General features: G+C 36.3%; 1 protein-coding gene across 3 annotated transcripts in view; it reads left to right on the top strand.

Moving 5' to 3' along the window:
• The window catches only part of RNF17 (ring finger protein 17), a 41,416-nt gene that overhangs the window by 14,083 nt on the left and 12,103 nt on the right, over positions 1–15,230 (top strand). For all 3 annotated transcript variants that reach the window (XM_039718432.1, XM_039718430.1, XM_039718431.1), the window contains 15 exons: positions 443–604; positions 1,181–1,373; positions 1,837–2,002; positions 3,329–3,519; positions 4,091–4,229; positions 4,696–4,849; positions 5,535–5,650; positions 6,935–7,055; positions 7,786–7,903; positions 9,757–9,975; positions 10,941–11,091; positions 12,153–12,271; positions 12,858–12,948; positions 13,787–13,902; positions 14,214–14,521. In XM_039718432.1, the coding sequence (XP_039574366.1) occupies positions 443–604; positions 1,181–1,373; positions 1,837–2,002; positions 3,329–3,519; positions 4,091–4,229; positions 4,696–4,849; positions 5,535–5,650; positions 6,935–7,055; positions 7,786–7,903; positions 9,757–9,975; positions 10,941–11,091; positions 12,153–12,271; positions 12,858–12,948; positions 13,787–13,902; positions 14,214–14,521 (2,364 nt within the window). The remainder of the gene's footprint in view (positions 1–442; positions 605–1,180; positions 1,374–1,836; positions 2,003–3,328; positions 3,520–4,090; positions 4,230–4,695; positions 4,850–5,534; positions 5,651–6,934; positions 7,056–7,785; positions 7,904–9,756; positions 9,976–10,940; positions 11,092–12,152; positions 12,272–12,857; positions 12,949–13,786; positions 13,903–14,213; positions 14,522–15,230) is intronic.

Genomic DNA, 15,230 nt, shown 5'->3' with positions numbered 1-15,230 from the left:
GATGCTTAGTCACAAGTCCTGTCTTACATAGGGTCATCTCTTGGCTAGTTCCTTGGTGTTCGTGCACTAACACTGAGTAACTATAGGACTAAAGTGCTTAGCATACCTGTTCTTAAAGGTAGAAGTCTTAATCTCTAATTTGCTTTCTATGTCTTTGTTAGAGGGAATGAAAACTCTGAATTACCCACTTAAATTCAGGCTAGCACTTTGTGAGACAGTTTTGCTTTGGAGGGTAATATAAGGGAGGTAGCTCAAAAGAGCAACTTCATCAGGAAGCAAACATGGTAATAGTTTGAAACAAGTATGACCAGACTTGTCAGATTAAAATCTGTTTGAGGTAATATTATCATGATTAATGCAACATAAGCTCAATCCTATGCCTGATAATATCTGTTGGATTCACTTGGAGGGTGTTTGATAATTTGTGTTGTGTCTTATTCAGGTTTGACTGAATTGGTGTTGGTAAGCCATGTTATAAATCCATGCCATTTCTATATTCGGAGATATTCACAGAAGAAAGAAGCATTTGCTTTGCAGACAAAATTAGAAAACTTCTGCTGTAGTAAGAGCTCCCAACTCTTGCCTTCAGACATTTTGGAACTAGGTAAATGGTTAATTTCTAAACATTTACACAGCTTAAAATACTGCCTTGCCAATATACCTTCCTCAATATCATGTTCTTTTTTCTCTCCTCTCCCCCACTCCTGTATGTGGTAAAGCAGTCCTTATTAAGTTCACTGACTGAATAGAAAGCATTCTAGAAAGAAAAAGACAATAATATGTTCTTAAATCATTAAAATTATTTCCTAGCCCACATATTAATAGTCTTACCTACTTATAATATGTTCAGAAAACTGCTGAAAGGTATGTAAGAACTTTTTATGTCAGTGGGGTTTTTCCCACTTTACCCAGCTATAGGAAGTTTCCTAGAAATGACTTCTTGATAACCAGCCAAGCACCTGCCAGCCTTAAAGGCACTGTGTTAATGAATGTGAGGGGAGCTTGTGGTGGCTGCACAGACAAGATTTACTATCTTTGTGTTTTCATTGTAGCAGTAGCACTTTTACTACCTGTGTGGAGGGTGGGAACAGGGAAGCATTATGCAGAACTGTAATAGTAGTTTCATTGTGAAGTACTTTAAAATAATGAATTTAATCCTTTTTTATTTGTTTCCATATAGGTGCTAGAACTTTCGTTAAGAGTAAGGAAACTGGAATGTGGTGTCGTGGAACTATCACTGAACTAATTCCTGTAGAAAGTAAAAATCAGAGGAAGAAGCATTGTGATCCAATAAGATACAAAGTGTGTGATGTTGCATTGCTAAAAGTATTCCTGATTGACTTTGGAAGCTCCGTAGTTCTGATTTTCTCAGGGTATGTTTATGGAGAGAGGGATTTTTGTCTGCAGTTGTTGTCTTTGCTGTTGTTATTCAAGGTCTCTCCTGAGAAACAAGTCCTTGCTCACGTTCACACAGGCAGATAGCCAGATAACCCAAATGGCTCTGGTATTCTCTTCATACATATTCCCCTCAGAAAAAGTTGCACTGTATTTAAGTGCACAAGTGTACAAGACTGTATTAAATATTAATATTTAATATAATATTTAATTAAAATATTTAACTGAGACTTGAGTTGCAAAAGAGAGCATGTAAGTACTAAATGCTTTAAAAAAATGCATTTCACTGAGACTTTAGAATTCTGTTTTATTGATGTGATATTATGCCAATTACTGCAATAGTAACTTAAAAGTCTGGGGTTTGGTTTGAGGGGGTTTTAGGCATTGGATTTGAGGTTTCTGCTTTTAAGCTAGTGCTGCATTTATTCCCATTGACATTAGATGTGATCCCACTGAAAGGCCTGATCCTACTGCTCTGCAAACTATTGAAACCCATGACATTTGTCTATTTCTGAGGAAGCCTGACCAGCACATTGAGGCAGAGCTTGCAGCCATTCCTCCTTTAGCAGTACAGTGTTCACTGAAGGATGTTGTTCCCAAAAATGAAGTAAGTACAAACTGCTTGAAGTATTTCAGGACCTTCCTCATAAGATTTCTGTTAAAGAATTTAAATATGAAATTTTAAATTATCTTCTTCCAGTATAAACAGAAGGAAACTCAAGTGTGCAGAGTGTATATTTTTAAGTTAGATTCTCTTGTAAAAAGATGTGTTGCATTGCTTTCATTGGAAAAGAAACAAAAGCTTATAGCAGTCTGTCTTAAAAAGCTTGTGAGACTGCAAATCCATATTTCAGGCTTAAATCTCACTGCTCATACTTTAGACGTGTTTTTTTGTGAAGTTTAAAAACTAATTGTAAAACTGATTCTCTTCTTTTGTGTCTGTCTGATAACTATGCACGTAGTAACTCTCAAAAGTCATCCAAACAAAGAATAAATGGCGTATGAAAAAAATTCAAGATAATCCCTTCAGGGATTGTACTTGTTACTTAAAAATTTTTGCCACTATTGTGAAGTGTTATTTATTCTCTTTCAGTATAACTACAAAGTAATGTCAACCTTTATTCCATTACCAAAAAAGGCATATATATTGCAGTATTATTTTCTTCAATATTGACTTTTTATTAGGCTTGCTTTATTCTTGCCACATTCACATGGAAATTAACTAAGTCCAGTACAGCTGTGCATTTCTGATAGTGTTAACTGTTGGTCAATTTTGACGGGTTTTTACCAGTCTGATGGTGACTGAAGTAACTTTAAATAGGAAAGTTCTGGAATAATTTTCACAAGTGTAGATAAAACGCCTTCGTTATATGTATTTTCAGTTTTTTCTGTGCCTAAAAAGCACAGATCTGCAGTATAAAATGAGAAATGCATTAACTTGATCCCAGAGAAATAAATTCAGGCAGGCTTTTTCAAAGTAGATAAAGTGTTACAAGGGATGCTGTGGAGAGCAGCAGTGTGTAAATTGATCAGATCCGGTTGTGCATTTGTGTAAAGACACAAGAAGACAAACTTACATTTCTGCTCTCTCAATTCGTGGGAAAGTCATGAAATGAAAGTAAGGTAAGATGGTTCTGGTTCATGTATCAAAACAATCTGAGGGGATCTGCAGAAGAAACATGGTGGAAACTGCAGTCCTTTAAGTTGACTCAGTTTTGTACTGTTTAATACACATATAATCCATGATGAAGGAATTCCATTCAGTGCTGTCCTGGCTATGGACTAGACAAGTCTGACCATGTTCAGTATTTCATCTGTTCAGATGCAACTGTGCTTTCTTCCTTGCATTTACTTTATCTTACTTTTAATTAAAGTTTGTATTTTTTGTTTAACATTCTCTGACATCCTCAGTAACTTTTTCTTTCTAATACAGGATGAAGGTTGGGGAGAGGAGGCAAAGACAAAATTTTTAGAAATGGTAAATAATAAAGTTGTTTCAATGATGGTATTTAGAGAAGAGGATGGTGTTCTCATTGTGGATCTGAGAAAACCTCCATTTAATGAAGTAAGCAGTAATACACCACTGTCTCTCAAGGATGCATTGGTTTTCTTAGATTTGGCAAGGTATGTATCTTCCTTTGGATCCTGCTCCTCTGTGCCATAACTGATAACAGAATAATGGTTACCAAGTGAAGTTTACTAAGCTGGTTGCTTCTGCAGTGTTCCATATGTTAATGTGTGGTGTATTAACCTTCAGCAGTGCCTGCTGATTTCCTTTTTTCACCTTCAATGAGCACCATGCTGTACTCATTTGCACTAGTCAGGCTTAATTTACATGGGGGAACTTTATTTTAGAAAATGGCAAAATATATGTTTCTGTACAAATTTTAAATAGCAGGGAGTATCTCTAAATGAGAAGCCCTTGATGTCTGTCACCGACAGAAAACCACACAGAAATGAGACTGGGATCTGTTTGGTTTGGCTGGTAGGCAGTGGGAGAAGGATTACAGAGAATTGGCTCCACCACCTGCAAGAAGGAAAGTTGAAGCTATACATATAAGTATGAATCAATAAGTAATTTTTATAAGATTATTTTGTGTTTTTTTAATGGGAAATTTGACATTTGAATATAAAAGGGTTCGTTTGCAGTTCATTTTGACTGAATTTATTCAAAATTTCACTTTGTTTACCTTAGGTTTAAATTGCAGCTTCCCAGCCAGCTGGAAAACTGCACTGTCTTGCAGTACAGTCCACCAAATATTCCACAGGAAGGAGAAGAGGTCTTTGTTGTGGTTTGTCACATCAATAGTCCGGGTGATTTCTATCTTCGCTTGGTAAGTTTAGAAATAAACCCTGTTCAGATGAAATTATTCATAAACATTCTAATGTTGAGCTATTTGTAGTCCACACTAAATAAGCTACAACTTCTGTTAAGTTTTGTCACTTGTTACCAGTGGTTGGGTTCCTAGAATTAGTAGGTGAGATTAATTCCAACAGTCATTGATTCAGCCTAGTTAAAATTCAGGAATTCTTAAAATCCCGGAAAGTTTTTGTCAGTTCTGTAACATTATTAATTCTTTTGTGGGTGTGCAGTATTTTACTGGTTACAATTGATTGAATAGGCCACTATCCAATAATTGTTAGGCTCTTTAATTCACTTTATGTATTTATAACCACTTTAATTTTGGCAGGAACACTGGAAAGTAGACTACTAGGAAAAAAATTATCCCTTAAAAGTGTAAAAATGTCATTAAAAAAGAACATCTGCTGTGTATGTGTGGTTTGTTGTTTTTATTTCAGAGAGAGAGTGTGGAATCTTTAGCTCTTCCACAGAAAATTCAGGAGATATATAAACAAGAGAATGGTAAAAACTTTGAAATTTTCTGCCCAGTTGAAGGCCAGGCGTGCATTGCAAAGCAGGAGGATGGGAATTGGTATAGAGCACAGATTATAGGTGAAGTATTGACTCTTTTGCTCTAATGCTTGGTTGCAAAATCAGATGTGCTGGCAGGTCAGAGTCACACGCTGGATATGAGCAGTAACATCCAGCCAGAATTTTTACTGGGAATCATGGTGCTACCAGGTAGCTTCATAAAGTCAGTAGTACTAATTCATATTCTTTTGCTGTTAACAGACTGGTTTATTCATCACCTCTTTCTAATCAGAGATGCAACATATTCCATCCTCTAGAGATTATTGAAATTCTATTATGTAATTATTTTAAGTAGTATTTCTCTTGCTATTACAGTGTGAACCCCAGCTTTGGCTATTCCAGCCAGCCTGTGAGTGTATCTGGTGCTGGTTCATAATTCTCCAGAGTAATTCCAAAGGGAGTGGGGAGGTTGTGCTTGTGCTGTCTGTGTTGTCTGTATGTGAGCAGTGTAGCATGTCTGCTTGGCATATGTTCAGTGTGCCAGTGTCTCACAAAGGGGGCCAAAATGCCAGGGCTGTCATTTCAGGGACCTGAAGGAGCTGGCTCCTAAAGAATAGTCATTTTGGTTGGGGTATAAAATTTTTTTAAAAATTTATACTAGGTGATCATATGGCATGAATGTGGGGTCTGCTCTGAAATTCTGGTGCTTTAACCTGTATCAGATACTAATTTTTTGTTGAAATATCTTGGATTGTTTTCCTTGGAGGGCTGCCAAGTTGTCGGGAAGTTCTGGTAAAATACGTTGACTACGGCAATGTTGCTAACTTAACTCATAAAGACATACGCAGAGTCAAACAGGAGTTCCTGAGCTTTCCAGAAAAGGTAAATGCCTGGATTAAACACTCAAAGTCAAATTAAATTAGTGAATGAGAGGGGAAAGGGAGAATTGTTCACCTTCTGAAATATATTAAATAGATAAAATGTTGAGGAACTTTGTTTTGCCCACCATTATGCAGCATCTCACTTAATGTTTTAGATGCATATTGAAAACTTTAGTTTTAATTTACACCTGAAAGATACAAAAAAAAAGTTATGTTGCCCTGCAGTATACATACTGCAGAAGAGGTATATATATATATATGTGTATATACATGTGTATTTAATTTACTTAAATTTATTTCCATAAGACATACGCAGAGTCAAACAGGAGTTCCTGAGCTTTCCAGAAAAGGTAAATGCCTGGATTAAACACTCCAAGTCAAATTAAATTAGTGAATGAGAGGGGAAAGGGAGAATTGTTCACCTTCTGAAATATCTTAAATAGATAAAATGTTGAGAACTTTGTTTTTGCCCACCATTATGCAGCATCTCACTTAATGTTTTGGATGCATATTGAAAACTTCAGTTTTAATTTACACCTGAAAGATAAAAAAATTATGTTGCCCTGCAGTATACATCCTGCAGAAGAGGTATATATAAATGTGTATATACATGTGTATTTAATTTACTTAAATTTATTTCCATAATAAGCCAAATGAATTTTTACTTTTTTTTTTCCTTTTTAAATGATAATCTCCTAATAAGAAGGGGTTTTTATATATATTTTTGTTTGCATTTAAAATTTTGTGTTTTTCTAACTTGAGGAATGGTTGGAGTGTTCTTGTTTTGATAAGGAGGAAAACTGACTGGGAAAGAAAGTGGCAAAGTATTTTTGTCAAATAAAATGTGACCCATAAAAGGAAATTATTTTTTTCTTCACTATTAATTTGATCGTTTTGGTTACCAATCCAAATTATGCTGAACTTTGAAACTTCATATGTTGGTAGGGGTTTTTCTTTACTCCTTGAAGGCACCAGTAGGCTTTTTTTATCACTGTGCAATAATCTTTACTGATCTCTGCACCAGTTCTATGCCTTACCAGAAAAGGAGAAAAAGAGTTTTAGACTCTTTGTATTTCAGCAAGAAGGTCTCTGAATGTGAGGTTCATGCTCAGTTACTGGGAAGGCAGGGATCATTACCACAATCTGATTTAGTTCAAAATGTGGAACCAGAAGGCAAGGTTGTGCTGTCTTGCTTGAGTGCAAAGCAAAGCCTGTGATTCAGTCATAATGAGATGATCGTGATCTGTATGTGATGTTAGCTGCATAATCTTGGGTTATTCTTCAGGCAATCAGGTGCAGGCTGGCTTGCATTGAGCCATTCAAAGGGGCAAATGAGTGGAACAGAGAAGCCAAGGAAAGATTTGAAGAAATGACTGAAGATAAGCTTATGTTGTGTTCAGTTATTGGTAAGTTATCGGGAGTGTATTAATTTTGATTTATACATTAAGTTATCTCCAATGTAGAAACAATCACTTAGATATTTAAAACAGTATTTATTTGAAATGCTTGTGTTCATACCTGCTAGAGATATCCTGGAGTGAGAATATCTAGATTCTCTCCTCTGATTGGAGGAGGCATAACAGATAAAACTTGCAACAAAAGTTCTGTTCGTGTCTTGTCTTACAGACCACACCAGTGTTACATGATATAAGTATTCTGATTATTCAGGTGGGCTTGTTTCCAAAAGTACTAGCTGTGATGCTTCCTGACTTTATTGGTAGCTGGGAGTGTGATTGCTGCTGCTCTAAAACATTGCCATAAAAGAAAATAACTTCAGATAACGCGTATATGACTTAGTAGGATTTTTCTCAATACCATATATTGTTCATATGTAGCCACTTGTTCACCCCTTGTGGAATGATGATTTGGAGCCCATTTGATAAATGGAACTATGCGTAGCAGTTGGAGTTTTTGTACAAAAGTATTTTGTGACTATTGGTGTATTTTAAGTTAATTTTATGGATATGTGCAAAGCTAAGCATCTGCATGTTGTTGATGTTCATAATCAATTGTTTTGTACATCAAATGTAATTTTGGAGAATTCTGTCTTTTAGCACTACTTGTCATTGTTCTGAAACCAGAGTCTTCATGCTGTCATTGATTGGCACTAACTATGTTGTTACTATTCATTCACAGAAATTTTAGATAATAACATCTTATCTATTGAACTCTTCAATGCCTCTACTGATAATGGGAAAAAATTTAGTATTAACTGCCAGCTAGTTGAGGAAGACTTGGCATCCTACATACCTGGGTAAATACATTGTGCATTACTTTTAAAGTATTTGGAAATACAGAATTTGTCAATTGAAACTGCTGTTGTTTGTGTGTTATCTCCAGTGGCTGGAATTTACTACATCTGCAATAAATTGATTTTAAGATCACATCCATCAGCTGGTGTAATTTAGAGCGTAACTGCAGTTCAATAGTTGAATTCTCAAACTAAATCTTAACTAATGTATTGAAGTTGTACCTGTGAAAAAATTGGAAATCACATGTTTGCATTGTACTTGTAGTGTCTGTGTCCCTAAGTGCCAAATCTTCCCAAAGTGTTCACTGTAAGGTTCCCATTCCCATGTAGTAAGGAAAAGAATTTGTGTCTTAAACCTGCTCATACAGTGAGCCATCTCTTTGGGAGGTCTATAAAACATTTGGGTAACCAGCTATGACGGCAACACAAGGGTTGGGAAGACAGTAGAGTTGGGAAGTGTGGTAGGGGAGATGAGGCTGATGAGGATACAACACTGCTGCATTTAGTTTGCTGGCTTTTTACCAAGATAATCCATGGACTGTATTCATGAAAATCTGTAGTTAATCGTTCATTAATAATTTTTGAATACTAATGGAAATAGATCATTAAATGGGAAGTTTTCATTCCAAAAGGAAATTCCTGAATTTGCTTTTTCTAGAAGGAAGCATGTAAGTGGATTTTTTCTCCTAGCTCAGAAATGTTACTAAATCTTAGTAATACTCTAATACTGTCAGTCACAATTTCTAGTAAGATTTTTGTAAGCAATGCAGCCTGAACAGCTGTGTTCATTTTTCCCTGTCACAAAGGTATTTTGTTGTGTCCCATGTGTACTTAGATCCTGTTTCCAGCCTTCAGTCAAGCGGGTATATTCCTTTACCCTAAGTTATGTGTAACACTGATCCCTTGAATAAGGTGGATTTTATGATCCCTTGCTCACTCCACCTTCTTTAGTTGGACTGAGGAGAACATAAAAGAAATTTGAGCAAGAAAATTCATGGGTCAAAATAAAAGACAGAGAAGTCACTTACCAAGTAGACAAAACAGACTTAGTTATTACTAATTAGCAAGATCCTGTTTCCAGCCTTCAGTCAAGCGGGTATATTCCTTTACCCTAAGTTGTTGTGTAACACTGATCCCTTGAACGGGGTGGATTTTATGATCCCTTGCTCATTCTCCCCAGTCCAACTAAAGAAGGTGGAAAATAAAAGAAATTTGAGCAAGAAAACTCATGGGTCAAAATAAAGACTGAGAAATCACTTACCAAGTACTGTTGGAGGCAAAACAGTACTTTTACTTAGTTATTACTAATTAGCGTAAGCACTGAATTACTAATTCAGGCATTGGTATGCAGAAGACAAAGATTTATGGCACCTACCCTCCCCCTTTCCCAGGTCGAGTTTATTCCAAGCAGCTCTCATTCCTCTCCTGCACTTGAGTTACACTCAGCCCATTCAGGGAGGCAGTGAGTAGTGCAGGGAGTTGGTGTCAGGACACAGCAGTTTGTCTGTGCTGCTCCTTCCTTCTTTTATTTCTGTGCTTAAGATTGGACCCCCCCGGAGGCCTTTGTTCCTTAATTTGTGGGGCAAGAGGCCACTCCAAATATTCTCTTCTTAAGATCTTGGTGTTCCCTGTGGTGTCTCTTCTGTTCCCTGAATGTGCAAGGATACCTTCTGAAGGAGAATAAAAATGTTATTGCTATCATTAGTGTTTAGAAGTAGAACTTACTAATGTTTTTGTTGAAGCTACAACTCACTTTTTTCATGTTGAATAATTCCTGTTATTTTGTTATTGAGCCTTTTTGACTTCATTTAAAATCAGTTTAAACTTTCTATTCTAACTATTTTGTGCTTTTACAGGTACACTGAAAAAACAGAAGTAAAGTCTAATGAAATATGGGATGATCCTCTAGAAGAAATTGCTAAAACCTCAGAAGCTTTTATTCCTACAGACATGGAATCTGTGGATGGAGATTTCAGATCACTTTGTAACAAGGAGTTATATGGGACAATTAGTCACGTTGTGTCTCCTAGTAAAATTTTTGTACAATTGCTGGCATCAGAAAGTATACTGAAAAGGTACTGAAATTCAGAGAACTTTCCTTTAGTTAAAGTCTCCTTATGACAAAGTGGTGAAGTATAGTTAGTGCAAACTCTGATGATAGTTGAATTTGATACTGTGTACTTCTTGAAGGTTGCTGACCTACTTGCCTTTGTTGAGGAAAGTATAGGCGCAAAAGAGAGGTTGGCACTATATTGTGGCTTCTTAAATAGTTCTGATTCCAAGTTAAGTATATGATCTCACTCATATTTTGAATCAGTTTTATTGTAGTAAGTATTGGAGTCTGATGAATGCAAGACTGTCCAGAAAGAGCAGGAAGATTCAATCTTTCTTCTCTCCTTCCCATTCCCTCATTAGAAATCTGGTTAAATAAAACCTGTATCCCAAGTCTTAGAACTTACTATTAGTGGTAGTAGCAGGGTTTTGTTTGGGTTTGTTTTTTTTTTTTTAAAATGTTTCCAGTACCCTGTTAGGAAGACTGAACACAGTTTCTAGACACAGTGTTTATCAGCCTGTCTTTGATATTTAGGTAACATTTAGGTAGTCATGCCTACTCTTTGAAAATATTTAAGAATGTGTTGTGGTTTAGTGCAAGTTGCTTATGCATTCATTTATCTTTTAATCTTCTTGGCTGTAACTGCCTGGGGTTCCGTTTATGTAGTCATGACATTGAGGACCACACTCCCAAGCTGCCAAGAGAAAACGGTGTAGTTTTCAAATAGTGCCATACAAAGCACTCAGATCTGGTCAGATTAATTCTAGTGTCTAAGTTAACATGATAGGTTTACAGACTTTTAATGTGGATGCATGTTTTGTAACTCCCATTTCATCTATTTCTAGCATGTCATGAAGAAAAACTGCAGCACTGTGCATCTGTTGAAACAGTACAACTTCATTGTATGCTAGTTAAACAATGTATGAATAAGCCTTTTATTTACTGCATTGCATTTTGTCTCTAGAAAAGTGGTTTTTTGAATGTCAGTTTACAGGAGGAGATGGGCTCCATGTACAAAGACTCCCAGCCACAGCCTGTGAAGTGGGAGAGGGAAATGCACTGTGCTGTTTACGTACACGATGTGGGACAGTGGCAGAGAGGTCAGATCCGCAGGATTGTCTCTGAATCAAGTGCAGAGGTAAAGCCCTTATAACAGGGTTCATACTTTCCTTTGTAAACTTGGGAGCATTCACTGATTAAAATGAGGTCAAGTCTTTGTTTCTTTCTTCTGTGTTAATATTTTCTCACAGACTTTTGCTTTTGTTGAGAGTCTGAGTAATGCTGTACATTGCTGCAAATCAGTTCACTGTCTTGTCAAAACTCAGGTGCCTTTAGCAGTGAATTGAGGAAGGCTCATGAGGTTGACTTTCTCATTATTTACACTGCCCTTAGGAATGTGGCAGAGATTCCCAAGCTACAGTCTTAACAATGCATTTTAGATTCCAGCAGCTGTGTGAAACTGATGGTTACAGTAATTCAAACTTAATGATTCTTGCTGAAAGAGGGAGCCAGTTGAACCAAGTGCAACACCACAGGATCAAGTGTAGTCAGGCAATTGCATGAACCCTAAGCTGATGGTGGTGGACTGTGCCAGTACCTATGACATTTTCCACAGTAATGTCACACAGCACTGCTTGAAATATGTGTTTTGTTGTACCAATTTGAAAATAATGAGCACCAGAAAAAGCGTTTTGTGACTAGATACTTGCGTGTCTCCAAAGCAAGAATGGCTTTTTGATCATGCAGGTAGTGCAGGACTGCATGGCTATTGGGTTTTTTCCACCATCATCACAGTTGTGCCCAGGGGTCTTTTTAGTAGGAAGCAGAAATGGGACTTGGTGTACTTCAGGTTTGTGTCATCTGCTTTCTGACCCCAGGAGCCTTCAAACAGCAATTTAAACCCATCAGAATAAAAAGCAAGGGGTAGAGGAGAGTGATTTCAGTGTTTCTTGGTTTACCAAGAAGTCAGTAAAGTTGCTTAAGCCCCATTGAGCACACTTGTATGGTTTGTCCCTTTGCTATGCTGTGGTAGTTGCATGAGTTGTCATTAAGTATTTTCAGTGCAAAAAACATTTGTTAAATCCTAGTAATGTTGGAAATTTTTTTAACCTCTTCAGGGATGCTTTGAATTATCATTTCTTGCAGATAACAGCAAGAGAGGTGTTTTTTTTCTGTTTTGTGGTTTCTTGTGTGTAACAGGTACTACTTTATGATTCTGGAGCTGAAAAAACAGTGGAGGTCAGCTGTCTAAGAAAACTTGAAGAAAACATGAAGACCATTAGGACTTTAGCAATAGAATGTTCACTGACAGAAATAAGGTAGCCTTTCCTAAGTGGCAGCATTATATGCCATTAATTATGACATACCTTTGTTAGCACTGATTATGTAAGATTTGGATGTGGTTTGCTTTTTGAATAAAGAAATAGGGTAGTGGTTGTGATTTATTTAATAAAGGTTTAGTTTTTTCTAAGGGTTATACTCTATAGCAGTAAAGCAGAAGCTGTGCTATAGAAATAAATAATGTTTATAGGCTGAGTTGTGAACAGATTGATTTCATTGAATACTCTTTTCCCTTGGCTCAGAATTTGAGATGAATTGGATCTCCTGAAACTGTACAGAAGGTCTCTTTTCTAGACTGTTATGACAGGTTGTCATAACTCTAGAACTCATGATCCTCCTCATTTTGAAATTCTGGGCTTGTATTTTTTAATTTTTCTGGTTGTAGAGATCCAGAAATTTATAATGATTTCATGTTACTATTGACTTGAGAGATTCTTTTTTTTCTTTAAGAGTTTAGGCAGTGTAGAAAAAAAGCCAAGTTTTAGTAGAGGGAAGAGGTGGTGGTTATACTCAGAAGATGCCAACTTCTTTTGTACCTAGAGATTATCATTTGTTCTATGTTAGACCCACAGGTGGAAGCACACAGTGGACAGCAACAGTGTGTGAATGCTTGTCCTATTACCTAACTGGAGCACAAGTGAAAGTAGTCATACAGGTTGGTAATCAAAACCAGTGGTAATTATAAAATTCCTGTCACGCTGTCTGCTAATTTGGGATTTTTTTGCTGAATATTTTACCTTTCAAAAAGTCGTGATTAGAACTTGATTGTATAGCTGTTTGCTCTAGGTAAAAAGATGCTTTTTCTTCTTTGTGCTTTACTTTTGTTATTCACTGTAGCACTAGAGTAGTTGGCTCCAGTGTGGAGAGGACTTCATATTTGATATATTTGGTTACTGAAGAATAGTAGATGTGTCTTTGGGGTCACTGGATGCTGACAGTCTTTATGGACAGATAAGCAAGCTGCTCAGGTTTTTTGAGAGTTATTTCAGCAGCTACTTTATTAGTTTTCAAGCCTCAGAGACTGGGAGAATTAATCCAGTGCTGTATGAATATCATTAGCAATTGATCTCTTCCATGGGTTAAAAAAAAAAATTATTAGAAGGGTTTGATTTGTTCAGTGTCTGTTATCAGCTGCCAGTGATATTTTACAGAGTGTGTGGAAATAAAAGCAGTGATGAGTGGAGTTATTTATGCATGGGTTTAAATCTCCTGCTGGAAAACAAGTGTTTGGCACTTGATTCTATTAAAAAAGCTGAAGGGAAAAGCAAGCTTTTACTCTACAACTCTTTTTTAATGTCATGTGTAGCATAGAACAGTTGGTAAAATGATTGGAACTGTCATATGGATTAAATAAATCTGTGTCTTCTTATGTGGGCACCAGTTGTTCAAGGATGTCTGATTGACAGTCAGTACCAATAAAATGAAAAATATGCCTGTAGTTTAGAAGAAATGCATATTTGTAGTATGTTGTCCAGCTCTCCCATTTTTTCCAGGAAAATGTTGTGGGTTGTGCATTGCCTGTGAAAATTCTTTGCAAAGATGAAACAGGAAAAATGACTGATACTTCCGAATACCTTATTGAACAGGGTTTGGCTCTTAGAAACAGAAGGTTTGGATACTTTTCTTTTATATTCTTTCAGACTCTGATGTTCATATTTGACCAAACTAATAAGTGAATTTAAAAAATTGGATTGTGTTCTACAGGTCTAGCAACAGACCTCCATCTTCAGTGGACTTACTTGAGTAGAATGTTATTTTTTTGTACATGGTACATTTCATTTCTCTAAGTTTGTAGATGAGATACTTGACAGTATTTTGAGATACCTCTGCCACTTCTCTGTGTTACTTGTATTAGTTTGTAGTTTTGCACTTTTGAAGTTCTTTGTCAGCTAATATATTGATATTTGATTAATCTTCTAGAACTGTTAAAGACGATGGGGATTGTTTAGTCTCCAAGGAACATCTTGAAGTACATTTTGAGCAGGAGAACACACAGCTGGATGGTTGTAATTCCAAAATTGAATTTGCAATAAACAGGACTGTTCCAGAGGAAAATACCACTATTTCAGAGAGTGAACAAAAATCACTCAAAGTACATGAGCCATTGCCTCATTCAGAAATGGATGAAGTATATAAATCTCCCATTGTGCCTGAAGCAAAAGTTTTCCAGGCTCTAGTGAGTTGTATTGGAGGCGATGGAACTATTTATATAATACCAAAATCATTTGGTGAGTTTATGTAGAAGAAAATACATTTATGAATCTGAGTGCTCTTGGGTATCAGAATGTGTATCAGAACACCTATCTGGTACATGTTCTGGAATATTCCTCTTTCATTTTCTTCTAACTGATGCAGTGTCACTCTTTAGTTCCATGTTAGGATATTGTGCTTTAGAGAAATATTTACATATGAGAACATTAATTCTGTCTTTTTTTGCTCCACAAGTGCATTTACCTACTAGATTATGTAACTATTTTTATTCCTGAAACTTAAAAATTCCAAGTACAGTAACTGCACTTGCACAGGACTGTGTTCTTCCTGCAGTTCTTGCTGTAGGCTGTACCATAGCAGGAGAGGTTCTTCTGGACACCTCTTCTGTGTTGTTTTATGGTGTCTTACCACTGAAACAGTGGCTTGGGAGTTGTTGTCTTGTTCATGCTTTGTTTTGCTCTGATGTAGTGCTGCCTAGGTGTCACTTATAGAGAGTCTATAAATTTTGTAAGTTCTTCTGAGATTAGAATTCAGAATTACTAATGGCTTCAGAATTGGAAATGCAGTTTACTGTTAATAACTCTTCTGCATACATTAGATATTGAACATACATATTGTATCGGTGTTGGAAAATATATTTTAGAGCTGCATGTGTTTGTTTATACATGTCATCATGATCTGATGGGGTTTACTGATGGAAATATTTTGCATTAATATTAGAGACTT

This window comes from Passer montanus, unplaced genomic scaffold (genome assembly GCF_014805655.1).
Source record: "Passer montanus isolate IOZ18808 unplaced genomic scaffold, ASM1480565v1 scaffold4, whole genome shotgun sequence".
In the NCBI taxonomy this organism is placed as follows: Eukaryota; Metazoa; Chordata; class Aves; order Passeriformes; family Passeridae; genus Passer; species Passer montanus.
Note: the sequence above shows the minus strand (reverse complement) of the source record. Positions and strands in the feature narration are given on the sequence as shown.